General features: G+C 33.2%; 1 protein-coding gene across 6 annotated transcripts in view; it reads right to left on the bottom strand.

Annotated features, from left to right (window-relative positions):
- Window positions 1-3,065: 3,065 nt before the first annotated feature.
- The window catches only part of CHIC1 (cysteine rich hydrophobic domain 1), a 48,348-nt gene continuing 40,343 nt past the window's right edge, over window positions 3,066-11,070 (bottom strand). Inside the window, exons 5-7 of one of the 6 annotated variants that reach the window (XM_086388937.1) lie at window positions 10,860-10,919; window positions 10,702-10,750; window positions 7,744-9,549 (exon numbers count right to left, since the gene is read on the bottom strand). In XM_086388937.1, the coding sequence (XP_086245063.1) occupies window positions 10,724-10,750; window positions 10,860-10,919 (87 nt within the window). In that variant the 3' untranslated portion in view covers window positions 7,744-9,549; window positions 10,702-10,723. Of the gene's footprint in view, window positions 9,550-10,701; window positions 10,751-10,859; window positions 10,920-11,070 lie in introns of all 6 variants that reach the window. The other 5 variants (XM_086388934.1, XM_086388936.1, XM_086388933.1 and 2 more) reach the window with 5 other exon arrangements.

The raw sequence follows: 11,070 nt of genomic DNA, 5'->3' as shown, positions 1-11,070 counted from the left end.
TGTCCGACTCTCTGCGACCCCATGGACTGTAGCCTACCAGGCTCCTCTGTCCATGGGATTTTCCAGGCAACAGTACTGGAGTGGATTGCCATTTCCTTCTCCAAGGGATCTTCCCAACCCAGGGATCGAACCCGAGTCTCCCGCATCGTAGACAGACGCTTTACCGTCTGAGCCACCAGGGAAGTCCAATGAATGCAGTAGGTGCCGACTAAAAAAATGCACAACCTAACAGTTGAGAATTGTTTTATTTGGTGGACAAAATTGAGGCCTTAACCCCTGAACACAGCCTCTCAGGTAGCTCTGAGGGACTGCTCTGAAAGGGAGCAGGAGTTTTGCAATAAAAATCAGGTAGTTTGAACTTTAAATTAAAAAATTAGTTAATTAAAGAAAACCAGACTTCTAAAGTTGATGAATTAGGTGCTTTTGTGTGTATGGACTCATCAAAATTACTCTTTTGATATGCACCTTAACTTGTAGAGCCAGTATCCTGCTGGCCCATTGTAAATCACCTCAGGATGCACAGTTGGGGGTGGCTGCAGTGGCTGCTGGCTTGCAGGTTGCAACATCCTCCTTTGTTTACTGATATGGCAGGTGACATTTTTCATCCACATAGGTCATTAGTAAGTAAACACTTCCCTTCCACAAATAAGGCACTCTCTCCATACCTCCAACCAAATGAATATTAAATAATACATGTAGCTACCGTGGTCTGCATCTTTTCCTCAATTTTGAAAGAGATACGTGTTCAAGAAATATATTGCTTCCTTTTCAACTACATCATAAGACAAACAAAATAATCTGAGTCTCAGGGGGACAAGAGGGAATAGTATTACACTGGAAAAACAGAAAATAAATACTCCAATCTCACACCAGTCAGAATGGCCATCATCAAAAAGTCTACAAAGAATAAATGCTGGAAAAGGTTTGGAGAAAAGGAAGCCCTCCTAAATTGTTGGCAGGAATGTAAACTGGTACAGCCACCATGGAGAACAGTATGGAGGTTCCTTAAAAAACTAGAGTTACCATATGATCCAGCAATCCCACTCCTGGGCATATACCCAAAGAACACTCTACTTAAAAAAGACACATGCACCTCAATGTTCATAGCAGTACTATTTACAATAGCCAAGACATGGAAGCAATTTAAGTATTAATTGATAGATGAATGGATAAAGATGTGGTAATATACATACAGTTATAAAAAGAATGAAATAATGCTATTTGGAGCAACATGGATGGATCTAGAGATTAACATACTAAGTAAGGTCAGACAAATATATCACTTATATGTGGAATCTAAAAAAATTACATAAATGAACTTATTTATAAAACAGAAACAGATTCACAGACATAGAAAACAAACTTATGGTTACCAAAGGAGAAAGCGGGGGGCGGGGGGGAGACATAAATTCAGAGCTTGAAATGAACATGTACCCACTATATATAAAACACCAAGTTCCTGCTGTATAGCACAGGGAATTATATCAATATCTTGTAATCTATAATGGAAAGAAATCTGAAAATGTATATGTAATAAAAGAACAAAAAGTATACACACATATAACTGAATCACTTTGCTGTACACCAGAAACTAATTCCACATTGTAAACCAACTATACTTCAATTAAAAATAAAAACCAAAACACAAATTGATAGCATTGCATTGTGTAAATGTACCAAAATTTACTTAGTTGGTCCCTCTTAATGGCTTTATTTTCCAAGTGTTCTGTTCTTATAATGAGTCATGCTGATGTCCATTTTCTTATTACACATATATTTGCACAAATGCTCCCCACACCCATTTGTTGTCATTGTCTTTGCTTGTGGTATGTATAAAGATCAATTTTGCTTCAACTGTATGTGGTCAAGTTTATCAAATATTAAAAAGAGACAAAAAGAAAAAATACTCCATCAAAAAGGGGCAGGTTGCTACTCAGCTCTTGCTGACTGTTTACATGTGGAATTTCTCACAAAGACAGAAATCTGGTTTTCTACATGAAATCACTTAATTGCTGGCAACTAATTCAAAATGTGTTAAAAAAAATTCTGCAGGTCAAAAAGACATGTATCTGAGAACTGGTTATAGTTTAGTTTGCAACCTTGCTCTAACCCAACTTCCTACCTTAGGGATGATGGATAAAATCAGACTAAATGACCTGATTTTTGCTAGAGGTCACTCGGGTGATAGAACAGGGATAACAACTCAGATTTATGGTAGTTACAACTGGAGAATTTTCTATCCCGCAGAGAATTTCCTACATTTAGGTAAGTGAAGTATCCCATAAACTGTTAAATATTATTTAATGGCAGATTTAAAGGCCTGGCTCTGCCCTCAACAATATAAAATGCAATGTAAAAGTATTTCTTACATAGCACATCCTATACCACATCCAAGAAATTATCAATGAAAAGTATAGATCTTTATCCACCCATATAGTAACATTTCAAAAAAGAATTTTAAAACAAAACATGAAACTTCTCTGTATGTTTTAGTGTGTCATCTTCAATTTAACATTTTGAAATTTACAGTCTTTGAAATGTTCAATACAATTGACAAAGATACTGGGAAACATTAAACAGTTTTTCTTGTTATGTTACATTTTGCCGTTTTGCTAAATTTGCAGGAGTTTGGAATAAGTTTTTAAAAATCTAGTATTATTGCATGTTAACCACCTTGAGTTAACACTTAGTGTCATATAGTCTGCTGACAAGAGTCAAAACTTTTGCCAAATAGCTTCACATTTCAACATTTCTTGTATTAAAACATTATGCTTAGTACGGTGGAAATCCACTTGTACTTTATTTTTATAATTCATAAGTAGGCATACAAGGTGAATGCAAAGTTGTTTAGAAACAAATTCCTACTTAGTCAAATGCCAAACCCTGGGCACAACAAAGGCCCACAAAACCAACAGAGAGCGTGAATTACAGTATTAGACATAACACTAGCAAATGTGGGAGGGGGCAATATGCAAGACAAACATTTTAAAAGGAATCCTTAGTTACCTTATAATGATGAAAGCAGGGACGGAAGAAGGAAGATGCACCAAAGAATACACAATTCATTAACAGAGATTTGCACTTTATTGTAATTTTGCATCCTGAGAGAATAAAATTTAATATCTGACAATTGAACAACAACAGAAGCAGCAGTGAAAGTTTCAGAGAGGCAGGTATCCTTCCTTTTGGCACAGGTATATAGGTTGAGTTTTTCCAGGAGAGTCACTCCGGAACTCAAGGGAGAAAAAAATGATTCATTCCACAGGCTATATAACAATACAAGATGCATGAAAGTTCTTGGCTTAAATGGACATATTCACTTTTACCCTTTTCTGGTAAAACTGTCTCAACAGGAATCCTCTGCCCCAAAGTAGAAATCCTAGGTTTTTCAGACAAATATTTTGATCAGTGCCCACCTTCTAGCAGGATTTCCTATTTTTGCAGCTGACTTACATTTGTACATGGTTAGTTCAAGGATGGCAAACTAGCTTGTAGATCATATAATTTCAAACATAGGTAACTGGTTTCAAAGTCCAGGCATTAAATCAATTTTATACTATTTGCTTACTATAAAATGAAAAATTAAAAAATTAAAGATCATAGCAAACAAAATAAGCAGGAATAAAAGAAACATTTGAGAAATTATTGCTTAAAGCAATAATTGACTTCATGTTGACTTTATACACAGAACTACTTTGAGACTCAGATATTGGTGTTTACTCCAGTGCTAGAAGACAACATTATAACACTTTCCACACTTGTAATCCTGTATGTGTGTATATGAATGATTTACACATATATACCCAGATAAATTAGCTCAATTATATCATCTTGAAACAAAAAAAAAAACTGAAGGCAAATTCTAACCTGAAGTTATATAGCCCAGTCTAGCTAAAACACACACACATACTTTAGCATTTCATTATTTAGGGACTAGGTAAGCAACCTGTGGAGGTCAAATAATTTCGGTTCCTTTATGAAAGTGGCTCCTAACATTTCTGCCATGAGGATTCCTTTATTATTCCTTCCCCATATTTTCAAGTATTTATTAAACTGCATATTACAATAGGCTTTCTCATTTAAAAAATAATTAAAAGCCTAACCACCATTCACAGTTTCTGATCAATATAGATAACCAGTATTAGAATTGAAGAAATATAAGCAAAATGTGTAAAAATTCTGTCTTAGTTGGCTTCTGCAGTAGAAATGTTATGGGTAAATGCATGATTTCTAGTATACTTTTTAAAATGCTGAAAAAGGTTCAGGATGACCCCACTGCTATTTTCATCTGCCCCAAGTTGAGAACCATTGGTTTATATCCACGTGCTTTTCCTCTCTCAATCAAGTATTATAACACAATATAACACAATTATAACACAATTATCCATATTAACACATAAGGGATTAGTAACAAAATTACTACCAAAACTAGATTAATTGTAATACTCTTTCTGTAAGGTTTGACTGAGAAAGAAAACATAACAACATAGATTTAAAGGACTCTATTTAGAAGTTACAAAATTATGATATGCAATATATCCTTCAGTCAATTTCAAAAGCACATTTACATATGAAAAAATCCTCAATTCCCCTGTGAGGTAGGTCCAGATTATTGTCCCCACTTCCACCATGAGGACATGAGGTATAGAGGAATTAAGCAGCAGAGCTAAGAATTAAACCAGAAGTGACTTGGGTTTGACTTCTATACTACTTTCCTTTCTAATATTACTAATTTGTTCCAACAGATGTTTTTGAGGATATGGAAATAATTAAGACACTGAAGCAGATATTGGATGGGATATAAAATTCTTTTTCACATCAATGTCAAGGTGGGTCTTACCATACCTCCACATCTGTTGCAGCCGTAATTCTTGCTCAGGTACCAACTGCATATATAGTCAGATTCCACATAGGTAAAGCCCACAGACCTCAGTCCTCAGTTTCTAGAGAAACTACAATCATTCTTATCAGCAGGGAGGTGCTGAGATCTCACAGGCATCAGGTTCTTTGAGTCTGTATGATATGAACACATACCAGCTAGGTGCCTGTTGGCAAATCAAACTTTTATTGTGTGCAAGGCACTGCGAGAATTTCCACAAAGGGTAGTAGATTTGAGAAAAATCATTTCTGAGATTTTGTAGAGTAAAAACTTTCTAAGGATTCCTAGTATCACAGAATGTCAGGTGACCTCTAATTTTCTGTCCAGCTCTAGGTTAAATCTCATGATTTTACAGATGAAGAGACTGACATGTAATGTAAGTGACTTGCCTGGAGCACATTAGATCATTTCCTCATATAGTATGAATCTGACAAAGTTCACAGAAAATGGAACATATTCTCAGGTTGCCATCATAAAAATGAAAAGGCTGGCTCAGAATCAGGAAAAGAGAAACTGGGGGCAATAATAGGAAGATGTGTATATATAATATACACACACATACATATATATATACCACATATTACATGGACAGGTATTATTAATAAAATCTATTCATTATTCATTTTCTAGGGAAAATTTTCCAACAGTTCATCATTTAAAGTAACCCAAAGGATTTGACAATTGTTACACAATGGATTAAAGTAGAATTTTATAAGCATAAGAGGACTTAATTTCAGTGAATTTGAGCATCTTATTATCAAATTAGCAAAAAGTATTCCCACTATGTGAAACTGCTCCAATTAAATGGGTATATACAAATTTCTATATATCCTCTCAGGTCAATATAGTCAATTCTAATAAAAAACTGTTTGGAGGCTTTAAGTAGTGAGGCCTGATTTTTTGAGTGGTAATTTATAAACAAAATTAAAATGGTAATGATTTTTAAAGAGATTTTACATAAAAAAACCCATTTGTTTGAAGACTTACAAATGTTATAGAACTTCACTCAAATTATGATAAAACAAGAATAAATTTCATTAAAATGGTAGAGTGTTAAATAGTAACAGTTTGATTAACTAATCAGACATTAGTGTTTATAGGTCATGATAACATGAACAGTATGTTAAATACTTCAGTAGGCTTTAGTAGAGCTTCAGTCAAAGACTACTGCTATTACAGGACCATGTTAAATTACATGTTTACTAGCATTAGAGTTATACTAGTTTTATAAGTGCCTGATACTTCTGTAATATTTTGTCACTAATATATCTCATGATTGGGGAAAACCCAGGAAATAGGCTTTAAATAAGAAATAGAAGAAATACAATATACTAGTAAAATATTCTTATATTATACTTAGCTGAAAAGGATGGTTTTAATGTAATGATTTACCAATTCATTTGTTCTGCTTCCTTCAACATAAAATGTTATCTTTATTCAAAGACGACAAGGCACTTCTCCATCTACTTCTAACATTTGACTACAATGGTTTCTTCCTAGATTAGTATAGAGGGTAGAAAGAATCAAGGAGTAGCTTAAAAATGTTAAAGCTTATTTCATTTTATACACAATTTATGGGGGTAGAGATGCATAATGGAAAGTCAGAGAAGGAACAGTTTTAACTTGTAACCTCAAAACTTTGTAAGATTTATATAGTTCAGCAGATACATGTTATTTTCTCTGGAAACATCCATAGCAGGTTTCACAAATGAATATTATATAACAAAGAAAACTCAAATTTGTTTCTTTAATCTAAAAACAACTGGCACAAAAATACTTCATTAACTTGATGTGCTCTATCCTGAGGATATAAGAAAAAAGTCAGTGAGTGAGAAATTAATGTCCACAGTGTACTCTGTCATTTCAGCATTCACTGCTGCCAATATCACTGAAAAGAAAACAAGTCTCTTAAAGGACTCAAAAATACTCAACTGCTAATTAGTCCCCTCCAAAGGAAAAGAGCTTGAAAAAGTAGTCATAGAAGAAAGAAAAAAATTGGGTATTTTCTGAGTAGTTCAAGAAAATAAGTCAATCAACATAATGAATAATAAGATAATAAATTTAAGAGTTACTAGAATAGGTTTTAAAATTAAGTTTACACATGCTGGTAAATTTTTTTATGATAAATACTACTGTAACTTGAATTATATACTCTGTTACCTCCAGATGCACTCTATTCCTGTCTCAATATTTGTTTTATAGAAACAATTCACCACTTCCTGCTGTTCTTTGAGCAAAACAAGTGTGATCTATACATGGCAGAAAAAGTTACTATGACCATCATATGGCCAAATTCTAAGTTTACAGGAAAAAAATGAGATTATAAGGGTTGACTCAAAGTAATTATTCTATCAGTGATAATTAGAAATTTTGTATTATGCTGAAATCAATTTTGGTATTAAACTGTCATAATTTGAAACCTAAACATGATATTAGCTGGAACATAAACCACAGATGCAATTTTTCCCCGTATTAATCTATAAAACAAGACATTTGGTATACATTTTCAGAGGTTTCCACTTTGTCTATAAAAATACACCTTCAATTTTGCAGCAGACAGACAAATGATATTTGCAGGCACACACAATATATTAAAAGTTAGAGATTCTGGGTGGTATGGGGGTAACAGGGTTCTACAGAGAGAGGTGGAAAAGTTGTTCATGCAATTATATTCACATATCAAAAATCTCTTTTTTCCCCTCTTCTTTTACTGGTCCAGGACTGTGGATTTCAAATTAGGCATAAATTTTAAAAGTGGCTTTAAAAGGCTTGACCTTGTATGAAAAAATGATTGCTTTCTTCATTGGGATTAATGTTTGCCTAAAAAAGTTAACTAATAGACTAAAATAATAAATAAAATATTATTCAGTCTCAGATACTTTTATTTTTAACACTAGGAATTACAAATAGTGTCTGCATACAGGCATAAATTTGCAGTTGAACTAATGCAATGTAAAGCTTTCATTATGTTAAAAACTCAAATTCTAGAAGAATTAAGAGTGCCTGCTCTTATTCCAATGTGAAGAGAAATAGAGAAATATGCACATACCAATGAAAAGGCTGCATGTGTGGCTACTTTAGAAACTATTTTAGTTAAATTCTTGTCTTTCCTCATTAATAGTATCCATACCTTTACAAAAGATCCCCAAAATGAGGATTAAGAATATTTAATCAATTACGAATCTGCCACTTTAGGTAGAGCTTTTCAATTAGCTCTCTCTTTCTCAAAGTGGATCATAACTCCAGATAGGGGTTAGCGGTGGCTTTCCTGGGGATGGGGTCTGCTGCTGCTGCTGCTAAGTCGCTTCAGTCCTGTCTGACTCTGTGTGACCCCACAGATGGTAGCCCACCGGGCTCCCCCATCCCTGGGATTCTCCAGGCAAGAATACTGGAGTGGGTTGCCATTTCCTTCTCCGATGCATGAAAGTGAAAAGTGAAAGTGAAGTTGCTCAGTCGTGTCTGACTCTTAGCGACCTCATGGACTGCACCCTACCAGGCTCCTCCGTCCATGGGATTTTCCAGGCAAGAGTACTGGAGTGGGGTGGGTGGGGTCTAGATACTTCCTAAAACACCTGAAACTTGAGACACTCCTTAAAAGGTCATAATCCTGTGTATTTCCAAGTGAAGAAAAGGATACATAAAGGGAGACAAATGAGGAGAGTGAGGCTGTGAAATGTGTCAGACGTCAAATGAATTCTTTTGTAAGTGGAAGACAAAATGGGATGTATTGAACTAAATGGAAAAAATAAGGTTCTTGGTTTCAGGTGCAATGCAGAAGATCTCAGACAATGATTTCAATTCTAATCTTCTCATTACAAAGGGCCATCCTGCCCACACCTGAAATTTTTAACATACTTATTATGGCTTTGCCATAACACAGCATGTTAACAATCTATACATTCGAAAGGATGCTTGCAAACTTCATTCACATTAAAATTTATGCAGAATTGTTGGCAACATATTAAGAATAACAGTACATTCTGTAAACCATGACATATCACATTTTTTTACTTTATGCAACGAAACAATATTTACAGGTCTTTAGGAGTTTAAATATTTTATCTACTAATGTAAGTGATAATTAAGCAAAGTGCAGGACAAAACCAGTGCTATTAACCGCATGTCCTTTAAAAGCAGGTAAGAGTAAAACCGTTTCTAAAAGCTACCAAAAGCTTATTTATGTATGTTCAGTAAGGGATTACAGAGCATTAAATAGCCTAGAAAAATGATGCATATTTAGAAACAGTAAGTATGAAAATTATAAGGCAGCATGCTCAGAACATGTTTTTGTTTTTTAAACACCTGCACTGATGTTATATTTAGTGGCAACTATATATATATATATATATACACACATATACACACACACACACACATATATATGTGTGTGTATTTATTTAAAAATTGACAGTGCAAAATACAAGCCTCATTTAACAACAACAAAAAGGATGTGCAAAATTTCTTCTTAAACCAACACAAATGAAGTGTGAGGAGAATATTCTACCATTATAAAGAATAAATTGAAAACAGCAAAGGAGACCATCTTCATTCCAAAATCATCTACAAGGCACTAAGGGTAGGAAATGACAGGTAAAACAGAAGTGACTGAATAAAATTCCTCAGTCAGGTCGGAATATGGGATATTTTGGTAAGAATTCTATTAGTATTACCTGTAAAATAAAAATAAATAAGAATATATTGACAAAATTTTCATTTACTGTAACTTATACATAACCCAAAAAGTCTATAATCATTTCTCACAGGACTATGTTTTGGTCTTATACTATAAAGCAAGTGAAATATATAAAACAGTTACAAAAGGAACTTACCACAAGTTATTGTTAGATTGGCAATTAAACTGAAAAACATAATTACTTGCTATAGCTCATAGTTTTTATTATCTGATTTACAGTAACCGTTTAGTTAACAGAAAAGCAAACCCTATTATATTTTAATGTCTTTTCCATTTTCCCTTGGTTCCCTTTTTTTGTAGCAAAGTGGAAGGGATTAAATGGGAAGGATACAAATTTTATTAGAATCTCTAACAAAAATTTATTAGGATTAGGATTAGAAAAAAATACCTTCACTTATATTACATTTATATATTTTTCAATTAAAACAGCTGATATTGGTTGAGTATTACTATCTTTTAGAAGCTTTTTTGTAAAAAATAGTGTTCAAATGGATTGATTAAAACATTTTAATTTAAAAAAGGTTTGGGAATAAAAACAATATATTTATAAAGTTACATAAAGTTACAATAATTTATACAAGGTTTTACCTACAGAGAATTTTAGATTTGTGGTCATTTGCACATTATCCTCAAGACTATTCAAAGTGGAGAAAGATACATAATAATCCTTACTTATGAAATAGAAATGGAATGTTTATTATTAAATATATATTACATGTCAGCAACTTAAAGTTTGGATAAATTTCATATTCTTTTGAATGTTAATGATATTCAATTTATCACATTGGCTATATGTGACTTTATGCATTGTGACTAAGATCGCAGATCTTTCAGTTTAAAAAAATTAGAATCTATAGTTTCTTCACTGAAAGCTATTAATAAATATCAGCTAAGGGAACAAAAAAAAGCCAGGAATATGAATCCAGAAGTCAATTCCTATTTTATGTAAGTTTTGACAAGATTACATTTAGGAATATTTGTTCATCTGCGCCCATCAACATGTGTTATGGTTTGCACCCACGTTAGAAGATTAAGGTTTTATCACGTTTTCATCTGAGCATAGTAGCTAAAGTTTCTCTAAGATATAAATAATTGTCAGCTTTCAAGATATTTTATGTTGGCTACAAACCTAAAAATGTGGAAGGAAATCTCTATGTTCCAAATGACAAAAGTTCAAGCTGAGAAGAAAAAAGGTAGAAAGAAGATGTGACAAATGATAAATACAGTAAAATGTAACATTCAGGATGGAATCCAAAAATATGCAATTAAAGATAACTGCATACTTACATACTCCATCATATTGCTAGTTTCACATTTCCTTTTAGTCAACTTCCAGTGCAAAGCAAGCTAAGAAGGTAAAGTTTGTTAAGAATTTTAACAACAATTTATATTAATTATTACCTACACATTAGAATAAACCACTGAACAACAATCCAGGAATAAGATACTTTTAAAAACACTTTGTAAAGAATAAATATTAAAAAGTGAGTATTCTCTA

Source organism: Bos grunniens, chromosome X, assembly GCF_055505025.1.
Source record: "Bos grunniens cultivar Pamir isolate PY7600 chromosome X, Bosgru_T2T1.0, whole genome shotgun sequence".
In the NCBI taxonomy this organism is placed as follows: domain Eukaryota; kingdom Metazoa; phylum Chordata; class Mammalia; order Artiodactyla; family Bovidae; genus Bos; species Bos grunniens.
Note: the sequence above shows the minus strand (reverse complement) of the source record. Positions and strands in the feature narration are given on the sequence as shown.